Consider the following 20,651-nt stretch of genomic DNA (forward strand, 5'->3'; position numbering starts at 1 on the left):
GTAATACATTGTGAATTTGAAAAAGCTAATTACCCCAATGATGGTGTACACCACATGTGATTGCTTTGTCTGGATACTTTAAAATATGAGAAAAAGAATGAGTCATGGATCCTTTTCCAAACATTATTTTGATTCTACCTTCTTCTTTTCACAATGAGATACTATCACTGCCATTCATCCTGCCTGGATTTATACTTTGGCCAGTTTTGTTGTACTAAAATGTCATTTATAAAGAAGGACATAAGTGTGCCTTCATCATCATTCACCGTGTTTGGAATCCTAGGACAGTGTGGAGCCAAGCAGTGTGGATGACATGATGGTGAAACGTGTGAGGATCCTTTTTTTAACCACGGGACACGGGAAACTAAGACATAAAGACGATCCTGTGTTTTCATTACGCAGACAACATCACAAAGACACCTCTATGTTGATTTGTGAACAATTACCGAGCAATAAAGTCACAGACTTATTAGATTGAACACCTGCAGATTGTGATAAGAGTGGCAGTATAGTAGAGATAAATGGTGAAAATCCTATGATGTTTTAATGTGGTTTAAATAGTGTGTATAGGTGAAGGGTGTTCAGCTGGTTTCATCCTTCATAGACACTTTATACATGTTGCTCAGCAACAAACCAAACACACATACACACATGCCAATGGGTTGAGCTGTCGCACAAAAGTGGCACAAGGCTGAATGGAAGAGAGTAAAGGAGAGAAAGACAGAGAGATCAACATAGGCATTCCTTGTGTGTGTGTGTGTGTGTGTGTGTGTGTGTGTGTGTGTGTGTGTGTGTGTGTGTGTGTGTGTGTGTGTGCGTGTGTGTGTGTGTGATTGTAACATGGAAATCACAATATGTATATAGACATACAGGGAAACCTGTTCCAGATCTCTTTGAGGTTTATCTGAGGAGAGATACGGTATATCAAAAGCCAAGAGAACAGACCTTTGACGTCAAATCAAATAATGTGATATATGACTCATGCGGGATGGAAACGCTACGTCACCTTTTATCACATGTCAAGCTGCCCCAGTCTTCTGTCAGTAAAATGAACACTGTTTCATGAGACAACTTAACATTCAGTAAAACTCTTGGAAGCTTAAGCGATGTTGATCCTGTGACATTATCAGACATTTATTGGATGCTGCCTATGATATGCCGATGATAGCAGGATGGTGTGAATAACAGGGCCAAAGTCAAGGATCTGGTCTTTCATTGTTAGTTTGCTTAAAGTAAAATAAGTAAATGTTATCACTGACACAGATGTAGTTTTTCAAGGCTTTACACTTATCATAAAAGTAGACATTGTCATTTGTCTTGAATATTTTTTGAATATATATATATATATATATATATATATATATATATACATATATATATATATATATATATATATATATATATACATATATATATACATATATATATACATATATATATATATATATATATATATATATATATATATATATATATATATATATATATATATATATATATATATATATATATACTGTAGCTCTCTGTATGTATGGTAGTGTTGTTGGATTTCATGAGAGACACAAGAGGGAGTAAGAGGACAACTGAACAAAACATGAACTGCTGTGACGTCACTCCCCCAGTAGAAGTGTGTCTCTGGACTCTGCTACATTCAAGGCCATTCCAATCAGAAGGGATCCATTTGGAGTAATAATAAAATATTGAATCTCCAGTTAGGATTTCAATAATGTGCAAGATTGAGACTGAGGGGAACTCTGCGTGTATGCCCCTTTAAGATTGCTCTTGTTGACTTGTCTATTTTTTTTATTTTTATTTTTTAATTCTGTCTGTATATTTTTCTTATTCCATCTGTATTTTAAATATCGGATTCGTCTGTATATTTTTTATTCCATCTGTATATTTAATATTATTCTTGTTACTGCTAAAAAAAATAATAATCTGTTATTACCATTCTATTGTTTATTTATATTACGTGTTTCTTTCATCTTATTTTTATTACTTGTGAGCAGTTCTACTGTAATCCTGTAATTTCCCCATAGAGGGACTATTAAAGGATTATCTAATCTTATCTCTTGTTGCCATCCTTCCATATTTATGGAAGGAAAGTTCAAGCTCATTAGACAAATGTGTTTTTTAAATTGTGTAGCCAGATAAACACTATTACTATAGTGTTCATATTGTAGCGACCCTATACAGGTATCTGTTTGGGAGGGGGGATGTTCGGACAGGGATCTCTCTCTCTCCGGCCAATCACAGGAAAGCAGCGTCCGTTTGGTGGGGTTGTGGCCTGTGATTGGTGGAGCAGGGGGAGAGGCGGGTTTTTCGGGGCTGGTACGTGTGTTGTGGTTGGCTCTGGGGTGTAGTGTGTGAAAAACGCTTAAGTCAGGCTAGCGTTAACGAATAGCACCATTACCGAATGGTTGTGTGTGAACCTTGGTCTAATAAACCAACAAGTGAACGAGACTAACGTCTGTGAGTCTTCCTGCCGCGGACGTTACAATATACAATTAAAAACTACAGTACATCTGAGACAACATTTCTATTTTGTAAATATCAACATAAACCCATCAACATTAGCTGAAGATATGAGACTTGCATGTCTTACAGCCAACACGTGCTCACCTGTAAGCTGTCCATGCATTCCCCACGTTTTGTGTGCATGCACGTCTGTGACGGATGAGCGCATGACGTCTTGTTTTTAGGTGGGAGATACAACTTAGGTCGTGATGACGTAGCTGCAGATCGACCTCTCGCATCTCAGAGAGCTCTCTTCTTCTTCTTCTTCTTCTTCAGGTTGTAGCACAGACGTTATTTCCGCAGTCGTGCAGCGGTGTAGTCGATACTACGTCGCTCGTCCACATCCTCCTCCCCGACCTCACGCCCCGCCTTGCCGCTGTGGAATTAGTTCTTTCAGCCATTCATTTTTGTTGTGCTGTCACATGGGCTCTCTGGGTGCAATGTGAGCTGTCGACACCGGCTGCGACTCGTTTTCAAAATGATGGAGATTTAACAGAGGCGACCAAAGCAAGGGGACTCCGCATCTTTCTCTCTGCATCTCCTCCACACCTGGGAGGCTCCAGGGGATCATGCAACACCTTAAGCCATGGCGAACTCTGCTCCTTTTAACCGCGCTGTGCCAACCGGGAATCTCAGACAAATACGGTAAGATGATCGTGGGGACGAAACTGACGATGGCAAGGTCCTTTTCGGAAATTCACGGTCGTATTCCTGTTTATATTCCCCGAAGAACATAATGTGTCTAAGTAGCTAATGACTTCAGGGTGATCTCATCCGACCGGGGGATACTTTATCCTCCGCGGCATCACTGTCATGCTACTGTAATATTCAAACCGTGGGGAGGTCGAAACGTGTCTTCCAAAACGACCTGTAAATGATTAGCCATGGAGGTAATGGGGTTTGTGGGTAAATGTAGAGGCTGATAATGAGATTAGGCTTAGGCGGAGGAGAGATGGAGAATGATGGGGAGGAAGAGTCGAGTGAATGTTATATTTATTTTTTCTTGGGACCCTTTGAAAGAATCATGATGTATGTCATGCCACCATCACCCCTCGTGCTGTTACCAGCATTGTGTTTTTATTTGTAGTTATTTCGATTGAGAAGGGAGTATGAAAGCCACCAAGTCCAGTTGTTGGGGATAAATGGAGTAAGTCAAGAATAACAGAGACTACAAGTTGAGAGAAGCATAAAGCATAAAATAGGAGATAAAAAAAAAGTATGTAGTATATACTTTACACACAAGGCATAACAACATATTATAATCTGACACATACTGTAGATTGAAAAAGATTGAAGAATTAAACAAAGTTAATTGTTTTCTACATTTAAAATGTATTTACTGATGCCTGAACACTGTTAACCTCACATGTAACTCTCAGCATGAGAAAGGGCAGCGTAGCAGGTTGATATTAACAACAATGGCAGCTATAGCAAATACTGCTGACTGCAATTAAGTCATTATGTTTATTTTCATTGATTGGTTTATTCAATTTACATAATTTGTTATTGATACATTGATGCAACAAGTGAATTGTTATGCTGTTTTTGCAGACAAAAATGAACAAAATGTATGTATCTGTCTGACACATGGAGGTGGAGATTTGCGAAGTATTTTCTGTTCAGAGCAGTTTCCTAATTTCTATCATAATTAGTTGTATTTTTGTATTTTTGTTGTGTTTATTATCCAGGATAGGGTGCTGCTCTAGAGTGTAGTGAATTCAATGAATAATTCTGACCAAAATTGAGAAAGACCAATGCAATTCTCTCTGTCAAGTCTTCTCTGACAAAAACTCTGGCCATTAACATTATTCCTTTCCACCTCTTACTGTATAAAGCAATGTGAATTATTGTATGCATATTTTATATGTATATTACCTCAATTGTATTATTTGTGTGCAGTAACCCAATAGAAAAATTGTAAAAAAAAAAACTGCTTTACTGAAATATCATGAAAAGAAACGCCGAACAATGAACAATGGACAGCTCAACGGGAAGCCATTCTGGAAGTGCCTGTGATTTCAGCACCATGGAGAGAAACCGCTGTGGCTTCCCTCTGTCTGTTCATCCATTAACGCCTCTTTGCTTCCATCTTGGTTCTTCCACACATGCATCCATCCATCTGTTCACTTTGATTAGCCGTCCATCCATATGTCCAACTGTCCAGTGTCACACGGACACTGACGTCTCAGCTATGCCTTTCCTGAAGAGCAGATGACCTGTTGCCAGGTCAGGTTTCCGCTAAAATTGCATTTAAGATTCATTGCAACCTTTGAGCTAATTTGCCATGCTCGCATGAACTTTTTACAATGTCAAATAAATATAAGTATTCTTCTAAAAAAAAAAAAAAAAAAAAAAGCATGTTACTGCTTTGGGAGAATTCTGGTAATGTTAAGTTCTTCATCCAAGTTGCATTGTGCATGCATGCATTGCATTGTTGAGTGCACAGAAACATAACATGAGATTTAGATGTAGAAAAATGTTTAATTCTAGAAAATAAAATATACAAAATAGTTGAAGTATTTGTGCCATTTATGCATTTGTTTTAGCTCCATGTTGCTTTACTGGCCAAACACTATAGCAGATGTCCCTTCCTGGACAACGAGTCAGTATTTGACGGCTAAGATTGGCATTTATGCATTATGTCTTGTCAACATTGTGGTGATGTGTGCGTCTGCAAGCCCCTGTGTGCAACAATTACTCATACCTCATTATTTCAGCGACACACAAAGGTTCACTTCACTCTCCAGAGATTGTAGAACCCAGGTCTCTGGGAGAATGGGCATGTTGTTTTGTAACACAGTACCAGACACTCTATTGTTTTTAAGAAGTTATCAAATGTATGTGTAATTTCATATAAAGGGTAATTAGAAATTCAAGACAACTGCTCAATTTGTCATTGAAGAATAGCCTCAGCTCTCAAAGTTAAAAAGATAAGGCATCATACTCACTTCCATTGTGTGTGCACAGCTTTTTTTCTTCTTCAAAGTTAAGAGAGGTGAGTCACTAAAAATGCGGTTCTGCGTCACTTCATACAAAGGTTGAGGAAATCATTCTCAATCTTTTCCATCCGTTCCATTCACAACCCTTCTGCCAAACAGCTACCCACCTGCCATATTTTGCATTTGATTTGAGATAGTAATGCTCTGTTATTTCCTCACATACCGTAAACACAGATTTCATACCATTTTTTTGTTCGGTCTCATACATGCAAACAGCAAAAAAAAAAAAAAAAGATTCTTCCTTTTGGCAAGAGACATGGTTTGTGTTGTGAAAGAGAAATATAGACCAAACAATACATGCATGTTCTTCTGTGTTCCTATCTGTCGTCAGCCGCCTGCTCCTTCCCACACTGCCGTGAGGCCTTATCCTAAAATAAGTGGAACAGCTACAAATTCTAATTCAAAGAAATCATCAAAAATATTAGTGACAACATTGTTTAATTACAAATCAGTTAACAGAATAGCAATGTAGCTTAAACATAATCTTGTCCTATTAATGGTTGTATCAGCATTTCACATCCATAAAACATGTTATCTGCTGTCAGGCTCATCAAAGGTCTATGTAGAAACACTGACAGACTGTCCAAGTTTTAATTAAAGCATTTTGATGATGTCTTTGCCAGAGTAAAATAGTCCAACTAAAACTTATACAATTTTGTATTTCAAGGTTTTCAGAAGTTGCAGTTTTTTTTATGCAGGTCCTTATGTTATAATGTCCTTTTGCGATTATATAAAATCCTATAAATGTCAAGTGTAGGTGGGATTTGAATATGAAAGACGCGTGTGTTTTAGTTACCACATTTGAAGCTGATTCTAATGAGTCAGCCAGGCTTAAGCTCACTTTGTTTAGGTTTTTTTAATGTGAGGTAAAGCAGATTTTGACTCTGAGTACCTGTTAGCCCTCTCTGTCTTTCTCCCTCAGGTTGCCTGTTCGAGAGAAAACTGTGCACAAGGGATCAGTTCTGCTCAGATGGTAAGTAACACACACACGCACACACACACACACACACACACACACACACACACACACACAATCAAACAAACATAATCTCCCTTTTAAATGTCTACTTTCTTAATCCTTTTGTGTACCCTTTCAGCATACTTAATTATTAACCCTGCAGCTGGACACTAGCACACACACACACACACACACACACACACACACACACACACACACACATACATACACACACACATCGACACACACGCGCGCACGTGCACACACACAAACAGACAGTACATGACTGGCAGCGTGCACATAAGTCAATGATTTTTTCCTCTCAGCCCCATGTGTCTGTCTCTCACTGTCACCTGGCCCTCTCCCCCTCCCTTTCCCCATCTTCATCTAAGCCCCTCCCTGGCTCTACTGTCTCCATGGCAACACTGACATCATCGTGAGGTCGACACCCCCACAGTTGTTGTGGCAATACAGCTATGAGTCACTGACGCACACTTACGCACTTCTCTCTGAAAACTGCACTTACGCACATGAACAGCCATTGGACGGAATACAAAAACGATCAGCGGCTTTGCACTCAAGAGCAGATGCAGAGCTGTATTTATGCTCGTCTGTGGGTCTGAGAGGAAAATAACGACAACTCAAAGGTTTTTAGTCTGAAAGGTTGAAATGAGCCTTTTGTCTCTCTGTGTGTCTCTCTGATTCAGTCTCTCTTCAGAACCCACAATTGAAGATTAGCTGCAATCAATATGTCTGTGAGACACAAAACAAATACTTATTGGCCTATTTTGTAGCTTGTGGGAGGAAAACATTTCAGCCCAGAGAAAGCGTAACCTAAAGCTGTCCGTATATTTATGATTTTATGTTGTTGGATGACATGTTTGATGCTTTTCAAATGCAAATACAGAAGGAATTACATTACAGGTGTTTATCAGACTGCTTTATTATTCCAACTTTTTTTGATGCATGCTTATTTGTTGATGAGTTAAATCAGAGTATTAATATAAATGTTGTCTCTCTGTGTTGAGTACACAAAGCAGCTAGACACTGCTGGAATGGAAGGAGTATGCCTTCTAGCACAACTTAAATAATAATAACACTACATAAGCAGTTAATGTGAATCTTTCAATTAAACTAAACTAAATAATGTCCATGTTCAATTTCCACTCAACACTATTGACAGTGCGATCTTATTTAGTTGCATCCTCTATGGGCGTTGAAGAGGCAGTGGCCACTGAGGAATAATTTGTCTAAAAAGGTTTATCAGAGTGAAAGTCCTTTTCTTTCTGCTTGCCTGCTTGCTGCTTGACACTCACAATGGGAATAATGGATTGTGTCTTGGTGACCTTAATGGAATGCACAGATCATTATTTATTTTATTTGTTTATTTGTGTCAGTGTTGGACATGGGGCTTTTCCTCTTTTTTCATTTCTTTCAAAGATATTCAGAGATGCAGGTGTTTATTATTCCTGGTGACGCATAGGGGTCATTTATACATCTAGGGTCATTTATACATGGGCCCAGGTCACAATGATGTTGTTGCATGCATCTCCCCTGTAAGCCTGTTGAGTCTGTTAGAGTTTGAGACCAGTGTTAAACAGCATGAGGTCATACATTGTCACCGGAGTGGCAGTGTTTCACAGGTGTAGCACCCTAACCTTGTCAAGCAGCAGCTCCTCGAGGTGTTGACAGGGTGGGACAGGCTGGTGTACCACACACATCTGGGCAGCCCATAGGGAAGGCTTGGTGCGTCTTTTTTTAATTGTTTGTAATTGTAAATTAGATCATCAGATGGTTGATGCCGTTAATGTATCAATGGAAATCACACAAAATAAAGATTGATGAATCCATAAACCATCTAAAATACCCTGAGTCCCCAGTTTGTCCCTAGTTTTGTTGACATGGCTTTACTGTGAATAAACACGCACATACATAACACACACACACACACACACACACACACACACACACACACACACACACACGTAATCACAATTCATTTGATAATTTTTGATTTTAATTATTCAAAGCATTTTGTTTAAATCATGTCATTTGAGACAAACGTCTCTTTGTTGTAACATACATCCACTGTCCAACGCTGAATACTACATAATACTTCCCTGCACAAAAGTGATATCTACTGAAATAGCTCCAGAAATAGTTCCAGTCCAATCAAGCCATGCAGTTTGCTGTCTTCTCTCCATTCCTCCTCCTCACATGCAGAGCTACTGAAAGTCCACCCTTCCAGTCCATTTCCTTGCCAATAAATACAATATCCTGTGTGATATCACATCATCAACATCACGTATTTGTGATTTGATTACAGGTTTTAATGATTGGGTGGGGAAAGTCGCGAAAGGAAGCACACATTAGTTCAATATTCTGTATCTCTTGTACGTTAAAACAAAGCTGTTGAAAACATCATCTACTTCAATACACTGAGTGGCAAAAAAAAAGCAAGCTGTTCTGTTTCCTATACAATTTTTTGTGGCTATAAAAACACATTAATCCTCACTAATCTGTGCAGAGTAACAATTCTGGCCTACTGTCTCACCGTGGCAGGTTGGCTCGAGGGAGATTTAGCCAGTGTACTGTGGTGACTCATCAGTGCACCACACAATACGTAGTCTGCTCGGCTTTGTCGTTATTCCCATCACATCGCAGTCTGACTCTTTTCCTTCTGAAATGTTTTCATTGCACTCACATATAGAGTCGTAGTTAAACAGCCGTCCCAGTAGCTCTATATAAAATAAGACATTTCAAATTCTCAGTATCTAACTTTGTTGCTTAACCTCGCAAAACCTCGTCAAAGGCAGAGACAAGCATTCTAAGTGTGTGGGCTGTACTTCAAATCTATGACTCACTGCTGTGGGCTAGTGTGGTGTGGGCTACATAAGAATCATGAGTATTACTACAAAGTACTGGACTTTACCTCAAGGCCAGTTTCACTGATATATTTGTGGGGAAAATGTATCCAGTTAAAGCTAAAAGTCTGATACAAACGTCAATAACTGTAGGGCCTTGTTACATTTGCTTTTAGCGACGGCATTTTCGAGTGTCCTAGAAATCTTTTTAAAAATACATCACAAAAGATTATATTGGTAAAATAAGAGTTACTATGTTGACAGTGTGTGTGTGTGCGTGTGTGTGTGTGTGTGTGTGTGTGTGTGTGTGTGTGTGTGTTCATTCCAGATGGGCTGTTTGGTCAGTGTCGTACTGCTAAGCAGGACCTGGTCCAGTACCAGGTGTCAGTTCCTGTTCTGAAAAGAATGCAGGAAGTCCTCAAACAGCTCATGCTAGAAGGTGAGATGATCCGTGGAAATGAAGTCATCACCAGCATTTCTTGACAGATCTAAAACTGTCGGAGTAAATACTCCATTGCTTCTAAGTGACTGTGAGGAGAATCAAAGGTTTAGACAACATCTGTGTGATTTTTATTTGTCTTTTGACAGTCATTTTAACCATACCTACCACAGCTGTGCTTTGAGCTAAATGCTCACGTCAGTATGCTAACATGTTCAAATGACAATGCTTAGTTTAGCGTTACCTCTCAAGATCCCATAAGAAGCAGTATTGATTTCTGCGAACCTCTCTCGCCTTCACACACACCTTTGTCTTGCTCTCTAAACTTATTTTATTGCACCGTATGTCTGTGTGTGTGTATGTGTGTGTGTGTGTACAGGTTATTCCTGGCAAGATGACATCACACAGTATATTTTATCAAAGGAGCTGAAGAGAGTTCCCCATACCACCCACCCCTCGAAGCCGAACTCCTCTTCCTCCTCTTCTCATTCGTCTCAGTAAGTACAGTTGTAGTGATATACAGTGAGGAGTGCACATTTTACACAGAGCTAAAGAGTCAAAGGACAGAGTCAGAGCCAATCATTTATTAAACCCTAGTGGAGTCACCCTTTATTTACTTCTGGACCTGTTCTTTCATCCCTCCCTTTTCCCAGGCCGTGTGTATTTATCTTATCCATCTTGTTGTTTTTCTCTGTTCTGCCAGGTCCAAACAGAACGCTCTCCACCAACATAGTTCTAAGTCAGGGGCCGCGTCTTCTGGGGTCAACTACGTGGACTACATGATTGTCGAACCTCCTCAGACCCCACTCCGCATGCAGACAGCCTCGATGGACCCATACACATACCACCAGGTACACACACTCACATCATTAGCATACAAAAGCAGGATTATGTCTGTGTGGATTAACCAACAAAAAAATGAAATCCCAACTCTACAGTTAAACGCAATCCTAGAACAATAGTGCAATAGTGGTAAATACTTTTGAAACCTGTATGAAGGATTATTACGGTAGTGTCATATAAAGCTGAGGCATCACACACATGCACACACTGAATCTGTGTACCACTCCTGATTCCAGCACAGATACCAAGATGACATACAGCGATCACTCATTGGAGCAGGAGCTGGGTATGCCCGCCCTTCTTCAAGGTCCCAGGCCAATCAAAGAGAGCAAGAACGTGACAGGCAGCTGCTACAGGAAGCGTTGTCTGTATACCTAGCGTCTGCTCAGCCTTCTTATCGCCAACGGGGAGCCGCTTCCATGACTCGTCCAGGTAAACAGCATGTTCTGTTTTCAAAAGAAGACGGAGAAGAAGAAATCTGTTTGGAAGCTATTTCATTAATTAAAAAGTCAAAAACTTAACAATTCTCTTTGCCATCATCAACTATGATGATATGAGCAGGACTGCCTTATTATGAGGACCTGGACCTGGCGATACCAGTGGACTATGTGGAGGACTACACCCTAGAGGAGAGACTTGGTACTGCTGGAAGACAACAAACACAGCAGAATAAAAAAGTTCCTCAGCAGATCAGCACTCAGTCTGGAAACAATGGTGAGGAAAAGGAGCTCAATGTTATTTCAGCAGATTTAAGCAATGGGACAACCCACACGGTGTGCACATACAACACTTTTATTTGATTTCTTGACCGGAAAGTGGAACGATAATGCTAACTTTGGTGTCCTGTCTTAGATGACCTTCTCCAGAGGATGTCAGGAGTCTTAAAAAGGTACGGAGTTGACCCCAGAGAGCTCAGTCAAGAGCAGCTGTACAAGCTGGCCCTTATTCTGCAGCTGATGCAAGCCCAAGACAAAACAGGTAGTCTTTCAGTCATTTCAAATCAACAACTAAATAGAAACACTGTCTCCTTCTACACATACAATTGGAATATGGAGTTTAAATATCAAGCTATGAAATCCACATCTGTATATATGAAGGATTCAACCCAATTAAAATGACTATTACAGTATGACATTTGGTTTTCATGCTACAACTAATCTGTGACTGTCAAACAAGTGTGGCTTTTTTTTTAGATTGAATTGTGATTTATTATAGTATTTGATTAAAAACATCTATTTGTCTTAACACAGATCCAATTGAGAAAGACCTCATCACCCTCAAGCAGGTATGTCCGCATTCGTTGTCAGCAGTGTTCACAACCTTCCAACACCTTTTTTTTTTATCACCGATGGGTCTTCTATTATTCCCCTTAGATGCAGCTACTGAAATCAGACAGTGTGTCCCATAAGCCGGAGAAGCCCGCCCCTGTTCCTGGTCCCCCGGATCTCCCTCCTGCTCCCACCTCTGCCTCAGTCCCATCGACACCTCAAGCCAAGAGTGCCAGCGTCCTCTATTTTGCCTCCCAGCCTCCGCAGGCCGCCCCTGCTGAAGGTGGACAAGGCTTGAGTGAGCAGGGGCCGCCACTGGTTGAGAGCACAGGAGCCAAGGAGGAGTATGGGTACATAGTCACCAACCAGAGGTCAGCACTCGATCAAATTTGACTTTCTGTTTATGACAAATATACTGCGAAAACAAGAAGCACATTTCTTCCTGTGGAGCCAATTATTATTGTCAGGAAATACCTACTTCCCTCCGAGTTTGTGGGATAGATGTCTTCATGCCAAAGGCTGTCACCAAGTGGCAATATGTGAAATAACTAATTGTCATATTAATTGGCACTAAAGAGCAGCAAGTAGCACATCATCAACATGATGTTTACAAAGAGGATAATTATCTTTTTTTAATTTGCAGCCCCTTGAGTTTGTATGATGGAGTGAAGCTGCTGGAGCTACTGGCTGATAAGATACACCTGACAACCAGCAAATTCATCAACATCAGGTAACACCACCGTTATGTGTGTGCCAGTGTGTTAGAGAGTTGTAATTTTCACACGAAACAATGAGAGTAGTTTTTACAGTTCTGAAGCACTCAACGTGTGTGTCCCTGTGGCTTTGTGTTGTCAGTGTGGTGGGCCCAGCGCTGACGTTCCGTATCCGCCAGAATGATCACAACATGACGGCTGCAGAAGTGGCTGCTAAAGCTGGTGAGGCGCAAAAACACGCAGACACCCAACCACCTCCCTCGACATGTAGTGAGAAGTCGCTCTCACAGCTTTTTTTTCCCCCTCTAATATCAATTGTTTGTTGTGTTTTTTTTTTCACCCAAACAGTCACTGAAAAGAACTTCTTGGAGTCTGAGACAGGCTTGAAGATTGTGCAGACTGGTGTGGGAGAGGTACTTGATAAACACACACACACACACACACGCACAAACTCACTTTGTCTCGAAGGAATATTTATTTACGACCCCTCCCATCAGTAAGATGTGGAGCAGTTGTCAAGGCCACTAATCTGCGTGGCCTTCCATTTTCCATCTATTCATCAGGACCTTCGCTCGACAGATGATCAGACTTGCTGGTGTGAAATTAGACTCCCGACAGACTACCAGCTGCAAACTGATTTTTTGGATGTATTTTGTAGTTATAGAGTGACTTATCTCGTGGTCGAACAGATAACCAAGTTAAATATCGTATGAAAAACTTGGATGAAAACACGGGCGGACGTTAAAAGGTTGACCCAGGGATGTTGAGGGATTGAGTCAGGCCATAGTACTGCTACTCTGAAATGATGGCTTGCGAATTGGTTCAGACAAACAGCTGGGTGTGTGTTGAGGAAGACCTGAAGTGCCAATCACAACACATGACGCACAGGACGAAGGACTGACTCGTGGTGTGTTTGCGAACGTGGAGCTTGCGTTTGGTATCGCATCGAATAAAGAGATGGAGCTCAACTTTTTGCAAGAAATATTACTTATGACCGCTGCACTGTACTTTGACGCAGCACAGACAGAGGCAGTGCACGCATCTCGGATTATAGAGCTCATTTTCCATCCACCACTACACTTGCTGTGCTGAAAAAAATGCGTGTGGGTGTTTGTCTGTGTGCGTAAACCCCCGAGCGTGTGCCACCTGGAGTGCAAGTGGCCGGAACAAATCAGCGAGTCTGCACCTCATAACAACTAAACCATCATTTTACTTGTTGCCATGGTGCTCCATCTCTCCCACCCCCACCCCCTACTGATCCAAGGTGCTATGGCAACCGTCACAGGTGTCATTGGCCTCATTCTTTGCACAGTAACACACTCTGGATGCCTTATCCCTGGCCTCTAAATCATCGCCTGCATCTCAAACAAGATGTGTAATGGTTAATAATTTATATCACGAGTACACAAACACACACACACACACACACCCACACAGCAATTCAACCCAGGGCTGCAGATAATATTGTAATTGGCTTGCCAATACATTGGAACATGTGTAATTCATTAAAAAAAAAACATTATCCTTTCAATGAATTCAGTTTTAATGATAGCATGATTTGAATACTGATTTACACTTCAAATGTACAGTTTTACATTAACGTGGTAATTGTATTAGGCAGCAGGGTAAAAACTGTATTGACAGAGAGAAAAGAAGAGGAAGAAGGGGTGGAGTGACACACCGCCGTCTTTCTAACAGGTTCCTGGTTCGTACGATCGTGACTTCTCAGACCTCTGTCCTTATAACTTAACATCACTGAACCCACCGTGCTGTCATGTAGAGTTACATCCAAACAAATGTGTTGTTAGAACGAGATGAGTGACCTTTGGATTCCAGTGGTGAGTCCCAGAGGTATCTTAGCTTGTGTTGACTACTCTCAAAAGTCTCCATGTGCATGTCAACAAAAGGAAATAGCACGAGATGATAATATGTTTTCCTGTACTTCCCCACTGCCCATGTCTTACTTATGTTCTTTATGATGTCTTTTCCCCAGAGGACAGATGCACGGGGTCTCCCCCAGGTAACCAGGGTTTCCCAGAGCTCCAGTGGCACAGTCATCACCCTTGTTTTCATGGCAGTCGTAGGAGGGGTGCTGGTATTGGCCATGGCTGTCGCCTGTCTCAGGCACTACACTCAGCAAGTAGCCAATGGCAAGCTTGGACTGGGGCCAGAGGGAGGAACAGAAACACACTTTGACTACCAGGTAAGACCCCATGAAGAGATTCAAGACTCATTAAAGGCCATTTTATATCATTTCCTAGAGGTTTTTGTCTGTTTGTTTGTTTTCACCTTGGTGCCAATGTCTCCATGGTAAAATAGTTTGGAAAAGTGGGAGAAACCACATTGGGTATGCTATTCAGAGCATATATTTCTCTTAGATCAGACAGATGAATAATTATATGCGATATACATTATATATACAGTGTTACTGACATGCAATTAGCACAACAAGGGGACGGTGCACAACAATAAAAAGCATGTATGTGGCTATCAGCGGCTATTTTCCATCTGAAGTCCCAGAGGCAGATGTTAAAAAACTAAAACAAACCTAAAAACAGAAGTAAGATTAAATATGCGACGAGTATTAAAATGTTGACGCTTTTGCAATGCGTACACAACAGTCAAACACAACTAAAAAACAATAAAAGACACGCAGATAGAGTCGAGACAGACAGACAGCGGACAGCAGACAACAATGCCGACATTAACGTCGAAATAATCAGTTGATTTCTCCAACCACCAAAATGTAATCATCAATACAAAAGCAGTTAGTGGTTCGAGTTAAATAAAAGACAATACATGTCATCACATGTATCATAGTGATTCGTATATAGTTTTATTTAACGTACTTTCCACTTAGGAGTTATGTCGGCAACACATGGCGTCCAAAACCTCCCTGTGCCGCCAGGACGTTGTGGTCGGGGGCAGCAGTGGCATGGTGGGCTCGGCCATTGCCACGGGTGCTGGCGGTCGGAGGGGTACGGACACGTCCCGCGTCAGCAGCGTTTCCTCCCAGTTCAGCGACGGTCCCCAGCACAGCCCGTCCTCCACCCACAGCTCCACCCCATCCTGGAGCGAAGAGCCCGCCCAGTCCAACATGGACATCTCTACTGGTCACATGATACTGGTGAGTCATTGACTGACGAGACCAGACTTCCTGCTGTGGCGAAGGAATCTCCCGCTGTGAAAGTCATCCCTTTCGCCTACGCTTTATGTCGTCTCTCTGTCAGGCGTATATGGAGGATCACCTGCGTAATAAGGACCGCCTTCAGAGGGAGTGGGAGGCGTTGTGCTCCTACCAGGCTGATCCCAGTTCAGTAGCTGTGGCGCAACTCCCGAGCAACATGGACAAAAACAGACATGCTGAATCTCTCCCATGTTAGTTCGTCAGTGGGCCACTGTCATCGTCGCTTTGTCTCTCTGTGAAGGTGTCATGTTTACATCAATCCTATTTCCTCGTCATTAATGCAGTGACTCGTTATGTTTCCTTTTCCAGACGATCACTCTCGGGTGAAACTGAAGAGTGAAGTGAATTCCAATAAACAAGACTACATCAACGCCAGCACCATTGTAAGAATTCTTCAAACAATCTAAATGATGATTTTCTATCAGTTTTGGTTTGTTGATTGGCAATTTATCCCCTCATACGATATGTATATTGTATGAAGGGATACTATATATATATATATATATATATATATATATATATATATATATATATATATATATATATATATATATAAAAGCTGCCAAAAGCTGTCTCTCTATCAGAATCTGAAACACTTACTGATTCATGTTTAATCTGTAAATTGTAATTCATGTCGACGAGGTCAAAGAAAAGCTTCTGTCTCATGCATTTATAACCGTATCACTGTGTGACATTATAATGCTCCCTGGCTGTAACTCATATCTGTTTGAGAATCCTCTGGCAAAACATTTACGAGAAAACTCAGCTCTTTCCTTCCATTTTCCAACTCCGCAGTGTGATCACGACCCTCGCCAGCCAGCTTATATCGCCGCACAGGGACCACTGGCTCATACTGTCGCTGATTTCTGGCAGGTCAGTGTAATCTTTGTTCTGTTCTCTTTCTGTCTCACTCACAATGTAGAGGATTTACTTGAATGGTTTGGGCCGTCGGACCATTCAGTCCATCTGCAGGAAATGTTACTCACATTTATATACTAATGTGTGTGTGTGTGTGTGTGTGTGTGTGTGTGTGTGTGTGTGTGTGTGTGTGTGTGTGTGTGTGTGTGTGTGTGTGTGTGTGTGTGTCTGTGTTCCAACCCGCAGATGGTGTGGGAGAACGGCTGCACAGTGATAGTGATGATGACAGCTCTGGTGGAAGATGGAGTGAAACAGTGCGAGCGATACTGGCCTGATGAGGGCTCATCACTCCACCACATCTATGAGGTTCACTTCCTGTCGGCACTCACAACCCTTCATTTCACATTTAGCACAGTGTCTTTTCATAATGCTCTTATAGGAACACGTGTTCAGTGCAATAGGTATGGCTTCCCTGCATTTGACCGGCGGTTATAGTAGTTTTGTTCAAAACAAATATGTACGCAAGAAGTGCAGGGTTATGTTAAGAAATATTTAGATTAATCTAAGATTGAGCTCGTGGTTTTGAGAACAAAGTTCGATCTCTGAAATTAAATACACAATTAAATTGCATAATTTGGATTTAAGTGGGAAAAAACTAAATCCATACATTTATATTGTACATTCAACATAAGATGTTCTTTTTAGTAAACAAAAATGGCCATTCCCCTCTTTAATGGTATGTGTCCCCCAAACTGTTTCCTCACATCTGTAATTACAATAGGCCTTTTTCTTGTTTGAGAGAGAAGAAAACTGAGAGAAAACATATCTTATGTATTCAAATGTTGCATCCATCCTTTAGTTTACCCTTTGTTTGTGTCTCTTTTTTGTCTGCCATCCCTCCTGCTCTTTCTTCCCCCCTCCGTCTCTTTGTGTTGATCAGGTGAACCTGGTGTCGGAACACATCTGGTGCAAAGACTTCCTGGTGCGCAGTTTCTACCTGAAGAACGTCCAGACGCAGGAGACCAGAACCTTGACGCAGTTTCACCTGCTGAGCTGGCCGGCTGACGGTATCCCCACCTCCACGCGACCGCTGCTGGACTTCCGCAGGTAAGCACCTCTACAATTACACATTTACACACTGACCACCCCAAAATGTGTCCTTGATTTCAACAGGATGGAGAAAACAGGGGACCAGGATGCGATGGGTGTAATGTTGTGGTGACTCACTGATACTCGAACACATCAGTGGGTTCAAATCCTCCTGATCGCCCTCATCACGTCCATCTTTTTATCATTCTGCATGGCGTGTCCCACATTCCATACCCTAGTCATCCTCATTGCTCTCTCTCTCTCTCTCTCTCCCTCTCCCCCAGTGTGCAGGTTGACGGGTTTGTATTTTAACATCTACCAGTGTCATTTTTGTGGTTTGCAGCTAGTACTCTGGCTCCAGTTGCATAGTCACAAAAATGAGCATTGGCAGGTGTGACTGGCTACTGCAAGAGGGACAGTGAATCTGTGGCTTTCTCTTCACCTTTTCTTTCCTGTTTTATCATCTCACAGTCGTCCAAAACCTCATGCACTTACTTGTTCCTATCCTGACTTCCTTTACCTCATTCCTGGTCTTACTGTTTCAGTATTTCTTAATGTCTTGAATCCCGATTGAAGTAATGTATGTCTATTGATTAAATGTGTCAACAAGGTTGGTCGTAATTACAACGTTCATAGTAACTAATTTATAATTATAAATATATTACTATATAATTATAAAGATTTATAAAGATTTTTTTTTTTGTACTCCTTTCTTTCTCTGCTGTCCCTGGTTCCTGCTTTTCCAGGAAGGTGAATAAATGCTACAGAGGTCGTTCCTGCCCAATCATCGTTCACTGCGGGTAAAAAAACAACAACAAATCAAACGATAATCACACAATATGACCAATATGAGTGTGTTTGTAAGCAGATTACAGTAAAACCCTATTTCCTTTGTACCTGTCACTCTCACAGTGATGGCACGAGCCGGACCGGCGCGTACATCCTCATTGACATGGTGCTGAACCGCATGGCCAAAGGTGAGACACTCTCGCACACACACACAAACACACACACTTTTATATAGGGTTAAATTCAGTTCTTGAAGAAGGTCAACATATCGTGAGAGTGAATTTCTGCCGGGGTTTGCTTATAGCAAGTACACTGATGTGATACATTTTGTGGACAACAGGAGGGGCTATAGTCACAGTGATGTAAAATAAGTCTGCTCATGTGACATTTTCATTATTATTCCTAATTACGCTATAATCTATCATTCATGGATGTCGTTCTATAAAGTTGGGCTCTATAGAGAAAGTTAGCTTGATTTTATTTTGTTTTCTGTTTCAACATGCACAAACACATCCTATATCTATAATCTTCACACTGAAGGTTTAGAGATTATTTGAAATGCATTCCCTATTTTGAATTCATGTTCATTTGTATTGTTTGAAAGAAGGTTTAGAGAGCAGGTTTTTATCTTCTGTAGCAAGAAGAGTTTTTTTTTTTCCAAAGCCTCAAACCCAGTTTCTGTTGTTAGGAGTCAAGGAGATTGACATCGCAGCCTCACTGGAGCACATCAGAGACCAGAGACCTGGCTTAGTCAGCACCAAGGTACCATATGTCTTTGTGTGTTTGCACTATTTCAGCAATTTTAAGGTGGACGTCCATCCATCATAATCCAGTTGTCTCCCTCTGTGCGATCTCCAACCGTCCCTGTCACAACTTCTCCCACTCATACATTCCCTTCTTGTTATTTCTGTTCCCCGCCTCTCGTCCTGAGCAGGACCAGTTTGAGTTTGCGCTGACAGCTGTTGCTGAGGAGGTGAATGCCATCTTGAAAGCCTTGCCCCAGTGAGCTGAGGACGCAGGGGGGACATCCACAGGCACACAGAGAGAATTACTCATGAGGACACACTCGTACAATCCAGTCATGGATGTCCGGCCATACCTGTAAAAAATAATTTGCTCGCCCACACTTGGAGCAGTCACTGCTCTTGTTTTCAGCATGCAGTATTTGACCATCTACTCATTCTCTGGGTTTATAAAGCTTTTTGGAACTTAATTAAATTATTTTTGGCAGGGTGTAAATATGGACAGAAGATCAAATTGTTTTACCAATATATGGGACAAATTTGATCTTTTCTCTCTAAAGTTTCTACCTAATTAGACAACAATGAAGCTACAAAGGGTGCTGTACTCTGCCCTTTCAGGATAGAATGCACTTCTCTTGATGGTTGTAATGATGGAGTGTAACACTGTTTACCTATCGACCTACATTAGATTCCACCTTTGCTTAATTTTCAACTTTTAATGGACATGATTCCCTAAAATCAATCAACATCAACAGATAATTTACCACCAACACCGAGGGGTCATTTGGCTATTTTGTTGAACACGACAATGTCAAGGCCTTCTTGGTTTATTGTTAAATGTGTCAGACCTCCATCTGGCTAATACACAATAATGTTTTAAATCATCTTAACTCTGAGTGTGTTGTAACTGTATGCTATCGTCTAGTGTGTGTTGATTTCCAGCAGGTTTTAATTCATGAGGCTTGTCTTGTCTGCCATGACAACATGACGGTTTGTTTCAAGCACTGGTCCTTTTGTAACGGATGCTGTACGTTGACAACCAAGTACACCTTGCCTTCTCTCTCTCTTTCTGCACACCTTTGTACCTTTGTTTGGGTTCTTTTACCGTCTTACTAAGTGTACGGCCTTGCGATTAATGTAAATAATTCCTCCTGAGGATTGTGTTTATTTCATGTAGCTGACAGATAATATGAAAAAATATCTATAAAAATGTATTTTTGACTTGACTTGAATAAATTTGTGACGTGATGCAGCAAAAAAAAAGCTAAAAACAAGCCTCAAGTTCTTTTTCTTGACCTGTTTTTTGGTGGGTGTGTTTTGTGTTTAATATATTAAGATTTAGGAACATGTGTATTTCAAGCTATGTATATGTATTATTAAAAAA

At 41.0% G+C, this 20,651-nt stretch overlaps 1 protein-coding gene across 2 annotated transcripts; it reads left to right on the forward strand.

The window, feature by feature from the left end:
• The first annotated feature begins 2,725 nt into the window (after nt 1-2,725).
• Nucleotides 2,726-20,541, forward strand: ptprna (protein tyrosine phosphatase receptor type Na). 2 transcript variants are annotated; one of them, XM_068572323.1, is made up of 24 exons: nt 2,726-3,162; nt 6,439-6,489; nt 9,667-9,777; nt 10,157-10,274; nt 10,481-10,628; nt 10,857-11,052; nt 11,182-11,334; nt 11,473-11,598; nt 11,871-11,905; nt 11,994-12,259; nt 12,532-12,618; nt 12,744-12,823; nt 12,950-13,014; nt 14,595-14,804; nt 15,510-15,728; nt 15,832-15,979; nt 16,098-16,171; nt 16,584-16,661; nt 16,893-17,012; nt 17,587-17,753; nt 18,482-18,535; nt 18,648-18,712; nt 19,213-19,286; nt 19,459-20,541. In XM_068572323.1, the coding sequence occupies exons 1-24, from the start codon at nt 3,087-3,089 to the stop codon at nt 19,528-19,530; spliced, it is 2,793 nt and encodes a 930-aa protein (XP_068428424.1). In that variant the 5' UTR covers nt 2,726-3,086; the 3' UTR covers nt 19,531-20,541. The 2 variants fall into 2 exon arrangements, with proteins under 2 accessions (XP_068428424.1, XP_068428423.1); XM_068572322.1 differs by having other exon boundaries at nt 2,728-3,162; nt 15,462-15,728.
• The last annotated feature ends 110 nt before the right edge of the window (nt 20,542-20,651 follow it).

Source organism: Clinocottus analis, unplaced genomic scaffold, assembly GCF_023055335.1.
Source record: "Clinocottus analis isolate CAN_PGR_092001 unplaced genomic scaffold, fCliAna1.0.p SCAF_12, whole genome shotgun sequence".
In the NCBI taxonomy this organism is placed as follows: Eukaryota; Metazoa; Chordata; class Actinopteri; order Perciformes; family Cottidae; genus Clinocottus; species Clinocottus analis.

Coding starts and splice junctions, on each gene's coding strand:
- ptprna (XM_068572322.1), top strand. CDS start 3,087: ATGCAACACCTTAAGCCATGGCGAACTCTGCTCCTTTTAACCGCGCTG. Junction 10,629..10,856: donor ACCCATACACATACCACCAG/GTACACACACTC, acceptor TCCTGATTCCAG/CACAGATACCAAGATGACAT. Junction 17,754..18,481: donor CCGCTGCTGGACTTCCGCAG/GTAAGCACCTCT, acceptor CTGCTTTTCCAG/GAAGGTGAATAAATGCTACA.